The 24,926-nt window shown below is 26.3% G+C and overlaps 1 protein-coding gene across 2 annotated transcripts in view; it reads left to right on the top strand.

Annotated features, from left to right (window-relative positions):
* The first annotated feature begins 9,195 nt into the window (after positions 1–9,195).
* Positions 9,196–24,926, top strand: part of LOC136076707 (NACHT, LRR and PYD domains-containing protein 3-like) — a 50,980-nt gene continuing 35,249 nt past the window's right edge. For both annotated transcript variants that reach the window (XM_065790071.1, XM_065790072.1), the window contains exons 1-2: positions 9,196–9,508; positions 14,753–14,800. In XM_065790071.1, the coding sequence (XP_065646143.1) occupies positions 9,214–9,508; positions 14,753–14,800 (343 nt within the window). In that variant the 5' untranslated portion in view covers positions 9,196–9,213. The remainder of the gene's footprint in view (positions 9,509–14,752; positions 14,801–24,926) is intronic.

Below are 24,926 nucleotides of genomic sequence, written 5' to 3' on the forward strand. Positions count from 1 at the left end.
ATCCTTATGGTGTATCTTTGAAATCTTTGAGATTATTTACAATAATCTCAAAGATTTCAAAGATACACCGTAAGAAAAGAGCCTATGAAGAAAACCAGCATGCCAAACTTTATTAGAGGCTTTAGAAATGTCAAGAGCACAATAAAACCTTATAAAATATTTATATATATACATTAGGGTGGCTCTTAAAACAACATTTTTTGAAAAACGCGTTCTGACCCCTTTATTTTGTCTTGTTCTATATAATACTAAAACACAAGGTTTAAAATTTTTTTGAACAAAAAATTATTTTAGGGGTAGCTCAAGACCCTTAAAATTTGACTGGTCTCTAAAATTTTGAAAACAAAAATTTTTCTCAAAGTATGTCAACCTGGTACTCAAAAGAAGCGAAATTAGATAAAAACTTCAAAAACAGTAATCACTTTACAAAAAAAGCATGTTTAAAAAAACTGTTTTTTTAAAACTTGAAAATAATGACTTTTTTTATTTTCAGCTTAAAAACAATAGTTTTTGTGCATTTATTTGAGAAAAAAGTTATTTTTTTGTAAATTGATTATTATTTTTAAAGTTTTTTATATAATTTCGCTTCTTTTGAGTACCAGGTTGACATACTTTAAAAGAACTTTTATTTTCAAAATTTTAGGGACCAGTCAAATTTTTAAGGGTCTTGAGCTACCCCTAAAATAATTTTTTGTTCAAAAAAATTTTAAACCTAGTGTTTTAGTATTATATAGAACAAAGTAAAGGGGTCAGAACAGGTTTTTTTCAAAAATGTTGTTTTAAGAGCCACCCTAATATACATATATATATATATATATATATATATATATATATATATATATATATATATATATATATATATATATATATATATATATATATATATATATATATATATATATATATATAAACAATTTTAAAATGTGTTCTTTAAAATAGAGTGCTCAATGTTCTTAAAAGAACAGAGCAATAATAAATTAGCGTAAAATTACTAAATAAAAATTTTTCAATTAACACTGTGTTTCATCCTAATATTTATGGATTCAAAACAAAAAATATATGATTATCATGGATTTAAAGCAAAAAATACTCCACCTTTTATACCTAATTTAGAAAATGACGAAAATGACCTATTACATTTAGGTAAAACAGTAAAGTTTTGCCCTTTAGAAAACAAATTTCAATCAAAATTAAAGTCAGATATTAAATAAACTAAATCAAACCCTAATATTTTGTTTTTCGTTGATAAACAAAATAACATTTACCAAGTCGCAACAAAAAAGTATATAAAAAAATTTCACGCAACAATATTATTAATGCTTAGACAGCCCCTAAAAATTTTAAAAATGCAATTAATTCAGAATTTTTGTTGGTTATTGGTTCCCTCATAAAGTGAGATTGTTCATGTAAGCAAAATTAAATTGGACAAAATTGATAATATTCTTAGAATTAAATTAAATTTATAACAGTGGAAAAATACCACTGATGTTATAAATTGGTTCTTCATAATTGAAAATAAAAATGACTGTACATTCATTCAGTTTGATATTTCCCCCTCAATAACTGCTTTAACTTTTAAATAAGTATTTAAAAATAAAAACAATTAAATTTGCAAAAAGCCACACAGTTATTACAGAATATGCAGTCTGTACAATAAAATATTGCAGAAAAACCATACTTTATTTTAATAAGAAAACTTGGACAAAGAAAAACATACATGACTGCTTTGATAATAATGGGCAATTTGTTGGATTACATATTTAGGATTTATGAAGTAAAATAATCAATATTAATGATTTCGAACTGTATCGTGACATTTGTTTAATAGTAATGCATAAAAAACTATGCCACAGCTCGAGATAATTTGAAAATATATAATAAATTTTTTTTTAAATATTGACTTTCAAATTGAAATGAGCATAATTTAAAAATTGTTAGTTTTCTTGATGTCACATTTAATCTCTTTGAAAATTCATATAAACCTTTCAAAAAACCAAATGATGAATTATTGTATATTAATGTTAACTTAAATCACTAACCCCAAAATCTAAATCAAATCTCAATTTCAATTTGTAACAGGCTAAACCAAAATTCCTTTTATGAACATGCATTCAACTCCTCTAAATGAGTTTGTAAAGTTACCCTTAAAAATAGTGGTTTCCGAAAAATTATGGTACTCAACTGAAAAAAAGAATACAAAAAAGCAAAATAGAAGTGGAAATGCAGTTTGGTTCAACCCTCCATATAGCAAAAATGTTTACACTAACAGAGGAAATGTGTTTTTTAAACTAGTTGATAAGCATTTCCCATCCTCTAATAAATTACATGAAGTTTTTAATTGAAATACAATTAAAGTTAGCTGCAGTTGCACTAAAAATATGGAAAGAATAATAAAAGGTCACAATATGTTAAACAAAATAAAAATCCTAAATGGAAAAACGACAGAAAATTGTAATAGTAAACATAATAACAATTGTTCAATGAGTGGAAATTGTTTATCAAATAATGTGGTATATAAATGTGTTGTTTCCTCTAAGAATGTACCTGATAATCAATATATTGGTTTAATAGAGGGTTTATGGAAAAAATGTCTTGCTAATCATAAGCAATACTTTAAAAATATAAAGTATGCAAAAGACACCATACTGTCAAAATACATATGGGAATTAAAAGATAAAAATATTGATGATATTTTACTGAATTGGTTCATCCTTAAAACAGCACCTGCATACAACAATATTTCCAAAAAATGCATACTATTTTTACAAGAAAAATTTGAAATAATTACACATGCAAGCCCAAAAATTTTGTTAAACAAAAAATCGGAATTGATTTCTAAATGCAGACATGAAAATAAGTTTCTCCTAAAAAACTAAAAAAAGAAGTGAGCTAAAATAAAAATTACATTGAATGCACCACCCCCCCCCCTTTTGAATTTGTTTTTTCAATAAAAGAAAAAAGTTATTAATTTTAAACAATTCTTTTTATAATAGTGTCAGCATATTTCACAAATATGTGAAAATTTACAGTAGTTAAGACATTTACCACTTTCTGAAAATTAATTTTTGACATAAAATGAAGTTTTAATAATTTGATCATTCATTTCTGATGAGTCTTTATTGATGAAACACGGTGTTTAATGAAAAATTTTTGTAAAGTGATTTTCTACTATTTTATATATATATATATATATACATGTTGTTGCTTTTACGGATCCTTTTAGTGTTCTTGTTTACTTTTAACTTTTTTATAATGTTTCCAACTTATCTAAAATGTTTCTATTTAGTTTTGTTTGAGTATTTTAGATTATATTAAAATTATCTTTATTAAAGTGTGAACTAAAGAGTTAAATTACTGATTTTTTTTTGTGGTAAAATGGTCAAAAAATTCATTGTTCTTTTCAAAATTTGAATTCAAAAATTGATAAGAATTTTATTTTAAGTTTTTATTTCAAACTCATCTACAAAAGAATCTTGACTAGAAAACTCTGATTTTCGGTCAAGTGGATCAAATTCTTTTTCAGGTGACTCTTCATTTGAAACATTTATTGATTCGTAAGATTTATCTGAAATATTTATTGGTTCTTTAAGCAAGATTGGTTGTTGTGTTGCATACATAATTTTACAGCTCTTTCATTTGTTAATCTGTTTCTTTTGGCACTGTGATTATTTGCATAACTGCTAAAACTTATTTCACAAGCAGCACTTTTAGCAGATAGCTGAAGAATTTTTGCTGCTACTTTTGATAATTCAGTAGACGAACATAATCCCTTCCACCAGTTTGATGATGTTTAATAATTATTATGTTCTAATCAAACAACTTAATAATGTGATTATTTTGATTAGAAATCTGCTTAATGCTAACAATACCTTATAATGGCCATATTCTAAAAAGATTTCATAGTTCAATTATTAAAAAAACTAATAATAATAACTGTATTACTCAAATTTATTTTACCATAGTTTAAATAAATAAGTTCAAATAAAAAACCAATCCCATTCAAAAATCACAAGCGAAACATAATCTGGTACAACCCACCTTTCTGTACCAATGTTGCAACAGAAATAGGCAGTCGGTTTTGAACATGGTAGACCTGCACTTTCTGGTTGGTCGCAAACTTTGTAGGATATTTAATCGAAATACCATTAAAATAAGCTACTCATGTATGCATCAAGTCCATCATTAATTCGCACAGTCACAGGATATTATATAGCCAAGGTAAAGATGAGGGAAAAACAGTACCTTGTCAACAAATCCGTATCCTGGTCCATGAGCAGCCACTGTCGAAGAGTAGCGTCAAAGACCGTGTCATCAAATAAACCTGACTACAAAGAAAAAGTATATTTTGGCTAATGTGAAACTCCATTTAAATTTCGGTATCCTAATCATCAAAAATCTTTTAACATTAATAAATATAAAACTGATACCAAGTTGTCTAAATTTGGGACATAGAAGACAAAATTTTAACACCCTTAATTAAGTGGAAAATTGTAAAACGTTGCAATCCTTATACCACTTTGACAAAAATTTGCAATCTTTGCTTATACAAAAAATTCCTTATTTTTAACATATAAAGGTGATAACTTGTTAAATAAACGAAATGAGTTGATTTCAAAATGCAGACACAAGAATAAATTCCTCTTATCTTTTTTTGACACCAGCGATTAGCTAATATTTTGTTTTTCTTTGGTTGCCATCAAGTATGTCTTAGCGACGTAAAGATCTCACTACACAGTATTTTGTAATTTTTAGCGGTTTTTTTTGTTTTTAAATTTGTATTCAATGGCTGATGATTGCCGTATAGACGTGAAACTTAAAGTACCATAGAAAATGTTGTTTATTTTTTCGTTAATATATATGTATATATAAACATATATATATATACATGTGTGTGTGAGCAGTGTGATGTTAAACTGAAATAGCCAGCAACAGGCTATTTCAGTACGACAATACTGCCCACCGAAATCAGCAGTATAATATATATATAGATATATATATATATATATATATATATATATAAATCATTGTTTTTGTGTGTGTGTGTGCGCGCAGATAATCTACTTTTATAAACCATATAACTTTATTTTTTAATTTTATAACCATAATATTTTACCCAATTTACACACACAGTACTTATTTTACTATTACTTTTAAAGCACATTATCATTATTTTAAAGCACATTATCAGTCAGATCTTTTTTCCGGTAGGAAAAAGTATAAATCTGCTTTTTTTTTGTTTACTTTTTCTACTCTTACATATACATGATTTTACATTCATACATGACTTACTTGGTATTATCAGAATCAAACCATATATGGCAGAGTTTTCTACCAACAATTATTTTAGGGTAAGTAATTCATATCAGATCATCAGTAAAGTCAAACCATATTAGTCAGATCATTCTAAATTGTCAAAGTGTTAATAAAAATTCTTTATTTCATTTAAAGATAGTACATGCTTTATTTCATTTAAAGAGAGTACTTTCTTTATTTCATTTAAAGATAGTACTCTCTAACTTTCTTTTTTCTTTTACATCTATTTTTTGCCTTTTGCATGTCTGTCTTTCTGAAATCTCTGCTCTCTATTCAGTATGGTTCAGTTGATTCATCTTTCTTTTTTTGCAAGCCATGTGAATCGACCACATAAGTAACTTTTCTTAGATAAATTATTTAGGCTATCAAGATAATCTAAAGTTCAATTTTTTTTATCTTAATTTGCATGATATATAACCTATTCTTGCATTAGGTGATCTTCCTTTGGCATCACTAAGAATACCCATTCTCTTCACTATCTATATTGTTATGCATTGTACTTGCTGCCTCTTCCTTTAGTGTCTCAGTAATTGAAAGGGTGAAATATCTCTCATATTAAAGATTCAAGACATCTTCTACTGCAATAAAACAAGCAGAAGCCCTCTTGATAAGTCCATCAAAAGGTAAAAATGAAAGTAATATGATTAAACATAAACACCAGCATTGTAATTGGTCTAAAGTAGTAAAAAATTGATAGTAAAATTTATACAAGTTATAAAATATAACTTAACACTGTTATTAACAGTTATAAGACTGCAAATAAATAAAAATATTTGTTAAATAATTAAGTTAAACAAAATGAAGTATAAAGACTGAAGAAGAATTCTGACTAAATAGTCTCATTGTCTAAATATTGTGTCTCATCATAAGGAATAAAAATTCAAATTAAAAGTTTATTTATAAAACAAGAATATTATTTGATAATATTATTTTGTTTAAATAAAATTACTTTTAAATAAACTATCATTAGTTACTTTTAAATAAAGTAACTAATGATTTAACTAAAGTATCAATAAAAGTTTTATAAATTTTTATTCATATCATTTAATTATATAAGATTTTTTAATAATAAACGTAGTTTAAAAAAAAATTTTTTATAAGCGATGACTTTAAACAATGGTTGTCTCTTTAATAAACTTTATATAAGAATTATTAAAGTTTATACGCTGGAAAAGAAGAAAGATTTTGTTGAGAAGAAAAACAGAATAAAATTTTTTTGAAAGTTATTAGAACTTAGATCTTTACTTATGTTTCTATTATTGAAAGGCATTTATATAAAGTAACAAATTATTGCTAATGATTTTTATATATACTATGTATATTATATATATATATATATATATATATATATATATATATATATATATATATATATATATATATATATATATATATATATATATATATATATATATATATATATATATATATATATATATATATACAACCCTCGGAATTAGGGTCGGCATTTGGCAATGCGGACCTAACTACCGACCTGAAAGTGTTTGAGGTCGGCAAAAAATTGCTGACTTCATTTTTATGTTTTATGGTAAGACCTTTGAATCAAATAATTTTTGCCAACCTCCAAAAGATTTGCTGACCTCATTTTTCCTAATTCCGAGGGTTATATATATATATATATATATATATATATATATATATATATATATATATATATATATATATATATATATATATATATATATATATATATATATATATATATATATATATAGAACCCTTAGATGTTGTCCGAAAGTTTTTTCGATATTTTGTTGACAAAAAGTAAAAATTAAAATACAAGACCGGAATTTTTTTTTTTTAATAATGATAGACTGCCTGCCCCAACCAAACCCTCAGTCGATGTAGTAGCACTCCCTTGCGGGTCAGGCTATTTGTCAGTCGATGTAGCAGCACTCCCTTGCGAGTCAGGCTATTTGTCAGTCGATGTAGCAGCACTCCCTTGCGAGTCAGGCTATTTGTCAGTCGATGTAGCAGCACTCCCTTGCGAGTCAGCCTATAAGATAGTCGATGTAGCAACACTCCGCGAATGATTTACAGTAAAAAAAATAAAAATAAAAACATTTTATTAAAAAAAATAAAAATAAAAACATTTTATTAAAAAAAATAAAAATAAAAACATTGTTTATATTGTTAAAAACATTCAAAATGTTATAAAAACATTCAGAATGTTTTTAAAAACATTCTGGTCAATTAAATTTGCGTTTTTGTGGTTTTTTTAAAAAACGATTAATTTGTAATTAAATTAATGGTTTTTACTTTCGTCCAACACGGAAATGTTGGACGAAAGTCAAAAGTAATTAAAAGTGACGTATGTGTTGGCGTAAGAATCACTTTTTTCCTTCCGCTCTTCCTAAAGCCAACAAACTATAGAACTATATATATATATATATATATATATATATATATATATATATATATATATATATATATATATATATATGTAAGTGTATATATGAATAAAGAAAATATCTTAATATTATCTAGTATAATATTGTATACTTAAAAGAGTGTTCAATAGATAAACTAGAGGTATATAGTATATATGTTACTGTTACCCGCAGTACCCGGAATTAGCTAAATGCTAATGTCTATAATATAATTTAATATTGCAACTCTGAGTTTCATGTGTTATCACAATCATCAGGCAAGTAGTAAAAGTTTAATTTTGCTATGATTTGTTTAATGGATGTTACGGTTTATATTTGTATTTTGGATCATTACAGGATGAAAATTGATTAGTAGTTAGGTTAATAATATTATTAATTTGTTTTTAGTTAACTAATAATTGTGAAATAGTTATATGTTTAATGTTGTTTAAAATATTTTTTATCTGTTAATGTTTATTATTTGTGTATTAAAAAATAGTAAAATAAGAATTAAAATTGATATAAAAATATATATAATATTATGAAATGTGTTACAAAAGCTGTGTATGTGAGTTATTTATTAGTTAGCCTAGAGATATATGGAGTAGATTAGTATAGTTATTTTTATTTTTAGTTATTAGTCAGGTTTGTAGCGAGCTCTGTAATTTTTTAATAAGAATTTATTTTTGTGGGGGCACTTTGATATAATTTTGGTTCTCTTATTTAACAGTTCTTCAGGTTTTGGAAATAATATAATAGTAAATTTCTCATACAGACATAGTGGGCATCTTTTGGAAATATTCGAGTAAATATTCAAGTAAATATTCTGAAATATTTGGAAATATTCGAAATATTTGGAAATATTTGAAAAAACATAATCCAAAAGTTTAAAGACGTTGGATTTCAAATAGACATAAAAACAAATCTTAAATCAATTAACTTCCTTGATGTAACTTTCAATTAAAAAAAAAATTGCAATTGTGCCAACAAATCCATCTGCCCCATGAACAATTAAAGCTTGTTGAAGAACATTGTTTATACAAAAAATTCCTTTCAAAATCAACTCATTTCGTTAAATAAATGAAATGATTTGATTTCAAAATGCATACACAAGAATAAATTCCACTTATCATTTTTTGACACCGGTGATTAGCTAATCTTTTGTTCTTTCTTTGGTGCTATCAATTATGCCTTTTAGTAATTTAAAACCTGCTAAAAATTACAGTGTTTTGTAATTTTTAGCAGATTTTTAGATTTTGATTTTGTATTCAATGGCTGATGATAACCGTATAGGGATGAAACTTGAAGTACCATAGAGAAAAGTTTTTTTTTTCAATATATATATGTAGATACATGTATATATATGTATATATATATATATATATATATGTATATATATATATATATATATATATATATATATATATATATATATATATATATATATATATATATATATATATATATATATGTTTATAAACATGTATGTCTTTTTAGTAGAAACATCAAAATGGGACAGTTTTTTTCTTATCCAAAGAAAGATAACATTCTTCATAGTCAAGTGTTTAAGTTAAAATTTAGTGAAAGCGTTGGAGTAGATTGGAGAATTCTTGGACGTTATTTAAATATAGAAGAAACCTATATTGACATTATTGATCATGATGTTACTGAAACTAATGAAAAAGCCTATTCAATACTAACAAAGTGGATGCAAATTAATGAAAATTCAACACTTGAGGAGTTAAAAACAGCTTTAAAGAACATGAGGAGAATGGATCTAATAAGAAAAATAGATGAATTAATAAGTAATTGTTTTTAAATCATTTTAATTTAATAATATTTTGAAGCAAATTAATTTGGATGCTTGCTGAGGTTTTTATATTTATTATAACTTTTATATGATAATTTAAAATAAGTTTTTTCTTTTGAAGAGCCTCTTTCCAAAAAACCAGGTAATACTCAAAGGTTATACTTCAATCACACCCAATTTTTTATATAGTAACGCTATTAGGGTAAAAAAAAAGCCTGTAATTTTTTTTTTCCAATTATTTGTAGTTCTTGAGTTATGGTAGGTTAAACTCTTTTTTTAATACTTAAAAAGTCATTAGAATTTTTTGTTTTTTAGACTAAATATCAGGCTTTGTTAAGAAGCATTGCGCAACTCGCATTTTGCCTGCGAAAAAGCGATTTGCCTACGCGTTCAACAGTTTTGCGCTACGCAAAAACTTTTATCTTTTAGTCTATTTAAATTATCTTTTAATGTCCTTAACGTGATGTTTATTCAGAAGAAATAATGTCGTTAGTAAAAGCATTTAACTGCAATTGTAAACTAATAGATTTTTTTGTTAAAGAAATTGTTTAATAATTTTTTTGTTGTTGATAAAAATTAGTTAAAGAAAAAAAAGTGTTTTAAGTTTTATCTAAAGGAATTAAATATATAAATTCCTTTTAAATATATAAATTATTTTTTGTCATAATAGTTTAAAAAATGCATGATTTATTTTGAAGAAAATATTTTATTAATAAGATATTTTATTTTAAGTTTAATGTCAATTTAATCTCTAAATTGAAATTGCACTGAATTGTTTTTATACAAAATAATGCTGATTAATTTGTGCTAATTAAGTTTGCCTAAATATATAAAGTTTCTTAAAACTAAATAATAATTAATAGGTTGGTAATATTTGGAACAAGGGGTCGTCCATAAAGTACATGCGCTTTTATTTCAACCTCCCCCCTCCCCTTCATTTTTACGTATGCTTTTTTGGGTACCCTCCACCTCCCTAAAAGTATCTACGCTTTTAATCTACATACCCAATATTTTATGGTATTTTTTAATTTAGTGTCTCCTTACTTTTATAATTGACTCCTGCCCCCATCTCTTATATACACCATTTGAAGACCCTTTCTCCTGCATCCGAGCATGCATACTTTATGGACGATTCCTAACTTGCCATCTTATGTCGTTAATGCCAAAATTATCAAGAGAGCTTTAAAATTAAAATTTACTCCAAAAAAATCTCAAAACTACTGTTCCAGCTAATTTTTAACTAATTTTTGTTTTATAATTGTGGTATTATATATAATTTATATATTATATAAAACAAGACTCTGATAAGCACTTGAATAGTTTTGAGAGTATAGACGACAGCTCTGGAGAACACTTCTGCAAGACAATAACAGGTATGTTGTCTTGGCCACAAGCTGTAGAAGAGTCTAGACAGGAAATCGCTTTAGATACAGATGCTGAAGTGATATGAATGTCAAGCAATGAATCAACCTGTTTGTTGGCAATATCAGGTAGAACGCAATTAGTGGAATCAAGAGATGATATTGATGAAAAGTTTTTAGCAAACAGTTCGGCTTTGTCTTTAGGTGAGGTGACAAAGTGTTTGAGGTGTTTAAGAATTGTCGAACTTGTTTCTATGTTTTATAGTCAAACCTTTGTTTTATATTTCTTCTGCCGACCTAATGCGGAAAATGAGATTTTAAAAACTGTAAACTGCATGAGTAAATAAAGCATTGACTGGTTTAACCCACCGCTCAACGCCATAACAAGCGTAGCAAAAACATTTTTGAGTAATTGATAAATGTTTCCCTAAAGGCCACAAACTTCACAAACTTTTTAACTGAAACAACTTGAAGGTTAGTTAAAGGTGCCATCTTAACATCAAGAATATTATTATTTCTCATAATAAAAGTATATTATTTAATTCTCATGAAAATGACAATCAATTAAGCAATTGTCGACCAACCACCTAATGCCCACTCAATGGAAAATGCCTTACAAAAAATCTTATTTATATTTGCAAAGTAAAAACTCACCAAGAAGAAAAAGGATATTATTACATTGGCCTTACCAAGAAAATTCAAAGACAGGTAGTATAAACATAGAAACTCTTTTGTTTATGAAAGTAAGGCAAACTCCACTGAACTTTTCAAATTTGTGTGGGAATGCAAAATTAAAGCTTTCGAACCTTTACTAAAATGGTATATTTTCGGTCAAGCGAAGCCATTCAAACCAGGTGGTAAATTTTGCAATTTATGCTTGACAGAAAAATACCACATTATTACATCACCATTAAATTTTCTTAACAAACGAACTAAGCTCGCCATGAAAATAAATTTCTTATAAAGAACCTTAATGTTATCAAAACGGACACTCCATAGCATTTTTTGTCATTACTTTTTTGTTGTTGTTACAAGTATATATATATATATATATATATATATATATATATATATATATATATATATATATATATATATATATATATATATATATATATATATACATATATAAATTAGTAAAAAACACTTATCTAACTTTTATCTTCGACTTGAAGTTTCCCCCTGGCTGGATCATCAGCAAGAGTTCAACCCAGCATTGATCCCGCACTGGTGAAACTTCAAGTCGAAGATAAAAGTTAGATAAGTGTTTTTTACTAATTTATTATTGCTCTGTTCTTTAAGAAGATTGAGCACTCTATTTGTAAAATACACTAACATAATTTACATATATAGATATATATATATATATATATATACATGTATATATATATATATAGATATATATATACATATATATATATATATATATATATATATATATATATATATATATATATATATATATATATATATATATATATATATATATATATATATATATATATACACGCTGAAAAATATTTTTTAACTAGTTTAATTATTTTGTTTAAAATACTTTCTTTCCAGAGCTTTTCAAATGGTGTTCTATATCTTTGTTTCCAGCATAAACTCAGTAAACTAATAACATGTTTAAGCATTTTCTGCTCTTATAAAACCATTATTTCAAGACTTCTATTGCCATCATCCCTTCTGGCTCATTATGCAATCCCTGGTCTACCACGAAGCATATCACTTTTGATAATAGAAGCCAAATATTCAACAGACTCTTTGAATGTAGCATTGTACTGTATTTTTAAACTCATATCTGATTTCTCAAACCGTAAAAAAGAATTAATAAACAGACGTTTTGTGGTATTGGTTATTTAAATGTTTTGTTTGTCCATTATTTCCTGTCAATTAACTTTTTTGCTTAAATTTTTTTTCAAATATTAGTTTTGTAAATTTTATTTTTTGCTGTTCTGGTTTAGTAGCATTACAATTTTCACTCAATTTTATTCACAAATAAAACACAAATGACTCATAGTTTTAAATAGACACTATTGGACCGAAGACGTGTTGGAAACCTGAATTTTTGAAAGAATTCTTTTTGTGTCTCAATGCTTAGCTGTCAGTTTCTTTTAATCCACCTCATTGGTTTTTTTTAAATAAACTCAATATTTCTGTCACCCCAAAAAATGCAAGCACTAATGGTAGATGACAATAATCTTTAAATGCCTTGGTACTGGATTCTTCAAACATAATTGAATAGGTACATGTAAGAGATTGTGGGAGGTTGTCAGCTGGTTCAATCAGCTTTGTAATGCTGCAATCAGATATAAAGATCTACATATAAAACAGAATTATAGATGTACAAAGTGAATCATTGAAGCTCTAGAAGGTTTTTTTTGGTAAAAATTGTAATTAAAAATCTAGATTTCTTTAGGGGTTTTTTTTTGCTTATTGATCAAGGAGGACATTACCTTATAAAATTATTTTTTTAAATTTTTTAGTTAATAATCGCATAAAATGAGAAAAAATGTATTTAACGTATTATTATATTAGCATATAATAATAATATAACATATACTATTAACATATATAATACTATATGTTATAATGTACCTAATGTGGATTACAACATGTAGTATTAACGCATCTTTATTTTATTTATGAAATGAAATGATTAAAAAAATGTTAAGCACTTGTTATATGTAAAATTTTTAGATAACGAACTTTTGTTAATATAATTATTGCAAATCTTTTTGGGTTTTGAATGCATGATAAGAGCCTGGCTTTTATTTATTAAATATTAGTTGTTGTTAACTAACAAATTTAAAAACTTCAGTATTACCAGTACCTCATAAAATATTAAGAAAACTTGGATAAGGTTTTCAGCTTTGTTGAAAGTGAATTAGTATATAAAAAATTTAATTTTTTTAGTAGTTTAAATTAATTGTGGAAAAGCCTCAGTCGCATAGTATATATTAAAAAATATAGTTATCAAAATAGCAACATTATATATTTGTTACTGAATTATTCAGGCTTCAGTAAAAAATTAACATTACTATTACCATAGTATATTTTATTTAGTAAATAGTTTAAAAACATTGTTTTGTTAATATTTTGTTGGCCACATCATTTAACTCAGTTTATAATGCCATACTAAATGCTACTAAATGTAGATGTAGAATTTTAATTTTCTTATTCTTACTTCACATTTATTACAACCTTAGCAGTTATATTTCTTAGGTTTCATTATTATTTTGTGCAAAACTGTAACTTATTTAATTAATATTAATTATTAATAACTAAATAAACTATTAAAAAAAATTGTTTTTTGAACAACTTTGTTACCACATATCATATTATTAAGTAAATTGTTTTGTTTGATATTATTTTGTTCAAAATTTATTTATTTTTATTTTTTATGTAACTTATTTATATTGTTATATTAGTTTGTTAAATAAATAATATGTAATATTAAGAAAATTACACAGCTTCATTTGAGTTCGAACTAATCAAATTCAAAATAAGGGCTTCATTGTATTGCCATTGTTCTTTTTTTAAGTTTTTGTGTTCATTTACTTACAAAAAAGATATTTTTCCTCCTATGGTCTGTGGACTAACTTTAGTGTTCCTGGATAGTTCTCTCATAAATTCTGCAGGATCTTCAAAAGAACTATCTATAAAATGCTATTTAGGTTTAAATGACTTTGGAAATACAATATCCCAACATTTTTTGTTGATGCATTTTCTTTAAATGCCTTCTTTATCTAAAATATGAATTTAACATTGTAGATAGTGCCTTTAGGTCCAATAGTCTCTGTCTTTTATCTTCTTCTTTTTTTTCTATTTGAAAGTTTTTGTTTGTTAGGTAAATATTTCTATATATCATTTAGAAAATTCAAGTTTACCAGAAAGTGCTTACAGAGTTTCTGTCAATCAAGGTAATTGTAATGTTCATTTTATTTAAAAAACTCATAATTTACTAAAATTTCCAAAATGATTGTTTACAATTGAGTTTCAGCATGGTTTGTTTACTTAAAAAGTACTATAGAAATGGTGACAGATTTTATATCAGTGATTATTTATTTTTAGTATGATTTTTAAAACATTATAAGTACTTTTTTACATGTAGCTTTTGTCATTATATTATACATTGTTGCTATTGTTGCAAACGTAAAACATAGATAAAGTGTACATTGTTGCTTTACTATTATTGTGGAAGAATACTATCATTGGTTGCTTTAAAACTATTTAAGTAACAAAAACTTGTTTTTCTTATAAACTAAAAATATTAATTTGTTAGTTATATATTTAAATTTTATAAAGTTTGTTATAATCATATATCAAGTGTTACATTATTTTGATTTTTCTTATAAACATAGTATAACTATTTGTTTGATTTTCTTCTTTAAAACATAAAATTTGAAGAAAGACGAACAGGTCATTCAAACACCAATTCAAAAGAATTTTTGGTAGAAGAGGGGGAGGGGGTGAATAGTGAAAATGTATCAACAGAGATAATGTGGAAGAGGGAATAGAAAAATTTGAATAGAAAAATTTCTTTGCTCAAATAGTGCTTTTTTAGCAGCTAGGATCATGTCCATTGATTCCATTATTCCTATTCTACCAGTTTCTCTGTGCAAGAAGAAAATCCTTGTCTTCATTGCTTGTAATTACAGTTACAGCATTTACACTAGCTTTATCAAACAGGTTTTTTAGATCTTTGTTGAAAGTTTGTTCTTGACAATTCGGTACATATTTTAAAAGATGCTTAGAAACTAGTTGAATTTTTTTGAGAGTAAGTGCTGTTATTGCTATGATTTTGCTTTAATAACTTTTTTTGATTTTGCTGTCTATTTTTGCTTAAGTTTTTCATTATCATTTACTAATTCAAAGCTTTTCAACAAGATTCCTTTTACAAGTACCCAGTAACTTTTGATTACACGCTGCTTTGTGCAGTTTCAAGGATTTACATCTTTCAGGATGGTTTTGATGCCATTTTGATTGTACAAATCTATTTTCTTTTTGGAGTAGTGCATTGTTACTAATTGCTACCAAAAGATATCTGCCTCGCTGTGCTTTTATATAATAATAGGTTTAAACCTATCAATTCTAAGTGAAGGACCCTTGATTTGGTAGAAGAGGGGGAGAGGGTGAATAGTTAAAATGTATTAACAGAGATAATGTGGGAGGGGGACTATACGCTTTTGTTCCTCAATATAGCTAAATTCATTTTTACCCTTAACTTTTCAGAAATACTTACAGGAAATTTTTTTTATCTATAAAGACTATTTTTGGATTTTTTTGGCACCAAACATTTTAAAGCAAATTTTGTTTTAATCATTGCCTACTTAAACACACAGACTTCTATATCCTCTCAAAACCTTTTAAAAAAAAATTTTTTATACTTAACAATAAAATTGTGACCTTTTTTTAGTAATGGATATAACCCTTTTAGTAATTATGGTTAATCATTGCTGTTTTTTAGAACAAATATTTGAGGAAGGTATTGTTTAGATTTGTCAGTAGAAGTTTTTGGAATTTCAAGTACTGTTGGAAAAATTAAAGTTAACAAGTTTATGAAAATAAGTTTTAAAACTAAAAAAAAATCCAATCAACTTATTAAAAATATAAAAGAAAATATTTTTATTTTTTAAGTTCAACAATGTTATCTTTAAGCATAGTTGATGTGCCCTTATAATCTTGACCAACTATGTATTAAGTTCTAATAATAGATCAAGATTTTCTTTTTCAAACAATATCACTTTTTTTTATCACCTATCACTTTGCCACTTAGATCAGTAGTTTACTTAAAATTTAAAACTTATTTTCTGTATGAAGACAATTTTCATGCTCACAAATGAGAAAATTCATTTGGTCCGCTATTCCTGGAAAATACTTTTAACTACTTTAATTATTTTGTCTGTTAAAATTTATTTAAAATGTAACTTGCTTTCTTTCCAGAACTTTTTAAATGGTGTTCTATATCTTTGTTTCCAGCATAAACTCAGTAAACTAATAACATGTTTAAGCTTTTATCTGCTTTTATAAAACCATCATTTCAAGATTTCCATTGCCATCATCCCTTCAGCCTCATTATGCAATCTCAGGTCTACCACAAAACATAACACTTTAGATAATAGAAACCAAATATTCAACATACTCTTTGAATGTCGCTTTGTACTGTGTTTTTAAACTCACATCTGATTTCATAAACCGTTAAAAAAATTATCAAATAGAATTTTTGTGGTATTGGTTATTTAAATGTTTTATTTGTCTATTACTTCCGGTCAAATTACTTTTTTGCACAAGTTTTTTTTCAAATATTAGTTTTTTGAGTTGTGTAAGTTTTATTTTTTGTTGTTCTGGTTTAGTAGCGTTACAATTTAAATGACACATAGTTTCAAATAGACACTATTGGACTGAATATGTGTTGGAAACCTGAATATTTGAAAGAATTCTTTCTGCGTTTCAATGCTTAGCTATTATTTTCCTTTAATCTACCTTATTGGCTTTTTTAAAAAAAATCAATATTTCTTTTACTCAAAAAAATGCAAGCAGTACCACTAATGGTAGATGACAATTATCTTTAAATGCCTTGGTACTGGATTCATCAAACATGACTTAAATTGGTACATGTAAGAGATTGTGGGAGGTTGTAATGCTGCAATCATATATAAAGACATTACAAATAATACAGAATTATAGATGTACAGATGAATCATTAAAGCTCTAGATTGTTTTTTTTTGTTAAAAATTGTAATTAATGTAAAATCATTGTAAGATCAATTAATGTAAATTTATGTATAGGTTTAGCAGTTATTTTTTGGTCATTGATCTAGAAGGACATGACCTCATAAAATTATTTTTTTAACGTTCATAGTTAATAATCACATAATATAAGAAAAAAAAGTACTTAGCGTATATTATTAGCATATAATAATACATGTACTATTAACATATATAATGCTATATGTTTTAATATACCTAATGTGTATTACAACATGTAGTACTAACCCATCTTTTTTTATTTATGTAATGAAATAATTAAAAAATTAATAAAATGTTAAGCAGTTGTTATATGTAAGATTTTTAGATAACACTGTTTAATATAATAATTGCAAATCTTTTTGGGTTTTGAACGCATGGTAAGGGCCTGGCTGTTATTTAATAAATTTTAGTTATTGTTAACTAACAAATTTAAAAACTTCATTAGCAAGTACCGCATAAAATATTAAGAAAACTTGGATAAGGCTTTCAGCCTTGTTGGAAGTAAATTAGTATATAAAAAGTTAATTCTGCAAAAGTCTCAGTCGCATAGTATACATTTAAAAATAAAGTTATCAAAATAGTAACATTATATATTTGTTACTAATCTTTGGGGCTTCAGTAAAAAATTATCGTCACCAATACCATAGTTTTATTATATTTAGTAAATAGTTTAAAATTATAGTTGATTATGTAAGTTTTTATTCAAATATAATTTTGAATGTGTTTTTGAAAATAAAGAGATCAAATTTTTTAGTTTTTGATGTTTACTATGGTTATTATAGATACATGGAGAAAGGTGCGGGTTTTTTAATGTTTACCACAGATACATGAAGATAGGTGCAGGGTTTTTAGGGCCAAGTTAACTTTCATTCGTTTATACTAGGTTTAATTGTGGAATTTTTTTTTTTGCACAATGGAATAGTTTTTTTGCACAATTGCACCTAGGAATAAAAATATACAAAAACATTACCATACCCACTAACCCTAGATCTAGTGGGGATGAGGGAATTAATTTATTATTTAATAAATCCAATCCAAACATGAATTTTTTCAAATTTTTTTTAATAATAATTTTGATCATTTTTACCTAATAAGTGTATTAAGATATTTTTTATTTAAAACGTCAAATTTATTACAAACTTTAAATAACATCTTTTATTTAAAACATTAAGTCAAATTTATACGAGATTATATTATTAATCTTGTCTAAATTGACCTAATAAATAAAAAATATTTTATTAAGTAAATCTAAGAAGTTTCCATGATCAATCGAAATGTTGTTAAATCAGCATTACTTTTTAACCAAAAGACGCAATATAAAATCTTAAAAATTCAACTTTTTTCATTATGAATCTTTGATTCATAATAAAAAAAATAAATAACGAAATCGGAAATATGGATACTCAGTCCCAATCTCTTTTTTGTTAATTTTTCACGCCATTAATTTTTTAACCTGATTGCATAACCCAATTAGCTTTAACTTATAAAATACTTGCTCAATAGTATTGAAAACTTGTAACTTATTTTTTAGGGAGAGGAACTCAAAAATGATGGCTAAAACACTAAAAAATTTCAAAATAGGGAAGCACTTTTATTAAGTTTTCTGACAAAAAAACTGCAAGCGTTTTTCAATGCAAATAAATTAGATTCGAAAAAGAAAAACTATGCAGTTTTTTTGTATTATGTTTGTTACATAAATAACATTAGGAAAAAATTTCAGAATCATATCTTTTAGGTCTCTCAAGATAAACTTTTTTTTGTGGGTGGCGTTAAAAAATTATTACACCATTTTGAAATTGAATTTTTATTTATAAGCTTTAAATTTGTTAGTGTTTTTGTCATCATTTTTAGTTTCTCTCTCTTACTAAAAAATAGATTGGTACAAATTTTTAGTAATATTTAAGCAAGTATTTCCTAAGTTAAAGCTATTTGTGTTATAAAATTACCTTTAAAAATAAATGGCGCTAATAAAAACAATTAAAAAGGAGATTGGGACTGAGTATTGATATCTCTGAAACTTTAAGGAGTCAGACTTTAAAATTTGGGTGAAGTTTTCCTTCATTAAGCTTGTATTCCAAAAATCATCAAAATCTGAGATGTCATGTTTCTGAAAATATTTTTTTGGATTGATTAGACACGAATTGACCCAAATGTCCTTGACAATATCTGCCAGACAATATCTATGAAAACCTGTATATATTAATTACTGTTCAGTTTTAAATAAAAAAGCATTAATAATAAGCTTTCTTGATTTTTGTCTTGTTTGCTATTGCTTTTAAATTGACCGGTTGCATGTTTGATTTAAAGCTGTTAAAGTGTAATTGATTGAACGACTTCTGCTAGTAGACTATTCCATTCATAAACGACTCTATTGCTGAAAAAATATTGTCCTTTCATACAATTTCTAACCAATTCAGGTTTCAATCGATGTTTAGCTCCTCTAATGTTAGATGCTGGACCTGATGAGCAAATATAGTTCATTGCTTGATTTTGTTTAATATCAATCTTTTCGATACCTTTAAATATCTTGAATTGCTGGATCAAGTCATCTCTTAGCTGCTGAGTCTCTAAAGTTGTCATATCCAAAATTTCTAATTTTCCGTACTCAAGATGTCTTAGTTCCGGTATCATTTTGTTTGCTCGAACTCCATGTTATATACAAAAAAATTGTATTTTATTTATAATTAATTTATACGAAATAACAAATTAATATACTGAAACAAATATGCTTACAAAAAATATTCAATAAATACTAAAATTAGGTTAACAAAGTACCAATTGTCATTAAATGTTTTCTAATCCTTTCTGAGCATTTTCTATATGAGGCAACTCTCCAATAAAACAAGGGATTTGTTCTTGTCCCTATTTCAGATCCATACTCTATGCTCCCCATAGGATGTTAGCCCTCTATTTCCTTTTTTAGCATAAAAATACTTCTTACAATGAAATTAAAATTAAAATCTTAAGTTAAAATAGTAATGAGATAATTTTAAATTGCACAAAATGACAAAGTATGAAATAATTTTGAAATTTTTAAAATGAAAAAATGAAATAATTTTTTTCATTTTAAACATATTAAAAACATATTTAATTTTCTTATTCCCGAGACTACACTCTTTTAGATGTAATTTCTGATCAAATTGACCATACCCTTTCTCTTTACAACTCTTATAATATTGTTTTTATTGATGACTTTAATACCTTCTCTCCTTGATATATGTCTTGTCTCTGATCCTATCTTATGTTCAGTTTAAAGGGTGAACAGATTGTATCTGTTGACCAGCTTTGCACCCTTTCTTCATTTATTAGGCTGGTACAGATTTATTTATAATAGGTTGTTTCTAGTTTAGAATGTTGAATGCTGGATCTTCTAAAGGCAGGGGATTTTTAGCTGGGTGCAGTTAACATCTGCCCAAGATAAGTTATTTTATTTAGACACCATCTTACAGTGGCCCATAAGTGGAAATAGACAAAATGTATTTCTTTGAGAAAGTCTATAAAAATTATTTATTTAGAAAGTCAGATTATTTTGTGAATAAATAAAAAATTATGTTTCTAGCTAATTTTTAAGTGATGATATGCGATTTTGAAGTTGATGAATTTCCAATCTTTTTGTGTATCTATAAAAGTTTAGTAATTTTGGTTAGTTTCCATTCAAAATAAATTTACCTAAATGAAAATTGATAAACCACTTATGTAAAAGTTGTTTTTAATTTGATATGGAATAGATTTTTCAATAAATAAATTACAAATGTGTTATTTTATTTATAAATTATTTTTATCAAAGCTTTTAAAACTTAATTATGTAAGAATAAATCTTAGATTTTTTCAAAAGTGCTAACTTGCCTCTACTGTGTCATATATTTTAAAAATATTTAACATTTCTTCTCTTCAAATATTTTAAGGGGAACTGAGGCAATACAGTACTTTTATTAATTTACTTAATTTAAAAATGCTGAACAGTGATTATTCTTTTTTCTTAAAATATGTGAATATATTTTTTTTGATTACAAATATGAAAGTTTTTAACTTTTAATTTGTTTACTTGATATGATTTTGTGTTTGTTTCAGCAGAGGTAAAATAAAAAATAAATCTAATGGAGGGAAATAAAAATGTAAAATACATCATAGAAATAGATTTATTCACACTATTTATTAAAGCTGACAAAACTGTTAAGTCAAATTAAGTTAATTATCCATTTGCATCCTCCAAAGCTATGACAAGATTGTGGTTGATTTGACCATACAAACAGACCTCGTGAGTGTATGTTTTCAAAACCAAAGAGATATTTTGATGATATGTTTGAAAACCTTATTTTTGATTAATTATAAAGTTATTCACTTTTTATCTTCAAATATATGTTGCAAGTTCGAATCATTAGAACTCTTTCCTTATAATTTTATTATACTAACATTATTTTAAATCCAAATTTGACAGAATACTTGTTTTTAAATACTAAACTTCTTATCAATAGAACAGTAGAAACCAAACCCCCAAGTTATTTAAATTTTTGAATTTTCTTTTCATTAAGTCTAATAAATTACTTTTTTAATTGTTATCTAAAAAAAAATTAAACTTTGAGTATTTATCAAAAAATACTTATTTATCAAAAATGACCAAATATGGTAATTTGAACCCAGTCCACAAATTTAGTTTAATATTAAAAATTTAAATTTACCTATAACAAGCAAAAAAGTATCTTTCTAAAAAGTCCTCAATGGGTTTATTAGGATATCTTGATCATTAGTTATGATCCTATTTCCGAAACTTTTCCTTCTGGGCCCACTGTGCATCTCTAACCTTTACTTAATCAAGTGCCTTAAGACAACAAACTCCGACATAAAAATAGGGGATTTTAGTTTGTTTCTGCTGAATTGATTTTCAGTTTTGTTTGTTTTAAAAGTACAATAGAAATGATGACTGATTTTATTTTTTTCAGTGATTATTTGTTGTGATGGTGACTTTCATGACATTAAAATATTTAAATTTTATTTTAATATCTAATTAGATTGCGGTAAAGAATACTATAAATCAATTTCATTATTTTTTCATTTTAAATAAATATACACCAATTTTTGAGAATTGTATTTACAATAAAAAATATATTTTGTTTTATTAAACATACTTTTTAAAATATTAAAATTTCTATAAAAATTTCTTCTATTTCTTTTATTTCTACTTCTATAAAAATTTCTTCTTTTTGTTTTCAACTTAATAATATCTGTTTTCAGCCTAAAAATATGTTTTTAAATTTAAGTGAAAAGATAAATTTGTAACAAAAATTTATTAAAACATTAAATTGATTGTAGTCTATATTCTATCATTAATGTATATTGAAATTAACTTTGTTCAACAGAAAAAAAATACAGTTCTTATATATATATATATATATATATATATATATATATATATATATATATATATATATATATATATATATATATATATATATATATATATATATATATATATATATATATATATATATATAAATATATATAAAATAAGCTTTAAACCATTAAAGTTGAGTTATTAAACTCCCCCAACCTAAAATATTTTTATGCAGAAATATTTAAACTTTTCAAAATCAATTGTATGCTTTTTTATTTATTTTTAAAACGTCTTTGCTTCCAAAAAGGCTTCAAGCAACCGCTATTAGTGATGAAAGTTACTGGAAGAGAAAAGATAAAGATTGTAGAGCAAGATAGCGATTGTCAGACAACTTAAAGGATAGCAAATTATATATATCAGGAAAGCAAGATGAAGGAAGCAAATTCCAAACACCTGATCTTTGAGGGAAAAAACTGGACAAATAAGAGGTTTTGGAGCACTTAGGAACAGTCACAGAAAAAGAATGAGACTTAATTGAATGATGAGTAACACGATAATGAATTTTTGTAGATGGCACAAGAGACATTAGCTCTTTAGAGCAGTGCCCATTAAAGTATTTGTAGAAAAGAGAAAGAGAAGCAACATTACAACAATGTGATAATGGTTGGAGGTTGGCTGAAAGAGTAGGCCCAACTATGTTTACAATGCGTTTTTGCACCTTGTCTAAAAGAGAAAGGGCATCACTAGAATATCCGCCCCAGATATGGCAACAGTATTCCATACAAGGATGGATTTGAGATTTATAGAGATAGAAAATAGAATTCGAAGTAAGAAAGTGTCAAGCTCGATAAAGTGATGCAACCTTAGCAGATGCTAATTTTGCCACACATTTGATCTAAATTGTTGCGAGAGTCTAAACATTTATTGGTGTACTGCAATGACATGGAGGCATTAAGAAACACTGTTGCTGAGGTCAGAGGCCCTCAGTCAGACCAGCTTGTTAAGGTGGGGATAGATGGTGGAGGCAGGTTCGTGAAAGTTTCTTTTGGTATTATGAGCTTAGAAACACCAGATACTTCTCCTCAATCAAAGAAACCTCTCTTTAAAAATTTCAAAGACTCAGGAGTGAAGCGTCAACTTTTGGTGGCCATTGCAGAAAATGTCTCTGAAAACTATGACAATGTCAAACAAATCCTGGATAAACTGTGTTTAGAGAGAATATCTTTTGTGTTGTCATGCGACATGAAGCTTGCTAACATAATTTGTGGCTTGCAATCTCACTCTAGTGCACACCCTTGCACCTGGTGTGACATTGAGTCAAAGAATTTTCATCACAGTGGTGAGCTTCGAACATTTGGCTCCATTCGTTCTGATTTTGAAGGCTTCCAAGCAGCCGGTGCCCAAACAAAAAAGGCAAGGGACTTTCAAAATGTTGTTCACCAGCCAATAATAAGACTTTCTGATGATACTCTTGTCCTAGATTTTATTCCTCCTATGGAACTTCACCTTCTTATTGGTGTTGTGAACCACCTCTTTAAGAACCTCTGTCAGGTTTGGCAAAATGCAGATGAGTGGCCAAAGATGATCAATATTCAACAACAACCTTTTCATGGAGGACAATTTGCTGGCAATGAGTGTAGAAAGCTTTTGAGAAATGTTGACTCACTTCAACAACTTGCAGAGAAGCATGCTTGCTTTTTGGCATTTCCATTTATTGAAACCCTCAGAAAATTTGATGTTGTTGTTCATGCCTGCTTTGGGAATACACTCCAACAGAACTACTGTGAGCTTATTGAAGAGTTTAAAGCTTCCTATCTCAACCTTCCAAACACAAGTGTTACCCCCAAAGCACATGCTGTTTTCTTCCATGTGACACAGTTTATTGATCGCCACAACCACTCTCTGGGCATCTTTTCTGAGCAAGCCACAGAGTCACTTCACCACAACTTCAGTCTTCATTGGCA

This window comes from Hydra vulgaris, chromosome 02 (assembly GCF_038396675.1).
Source record: "Hydra vulgaris chromosome 02, alternate assembly HydraT2T_AEP".
Classification (NCBI taxonomy): domain Eukaryota; kingdom Metazoa; phylum Cnidaria; class Hydrozoa; order Anthoathecata; family Hydridae; genus Hydra; species Hydra vulgaris.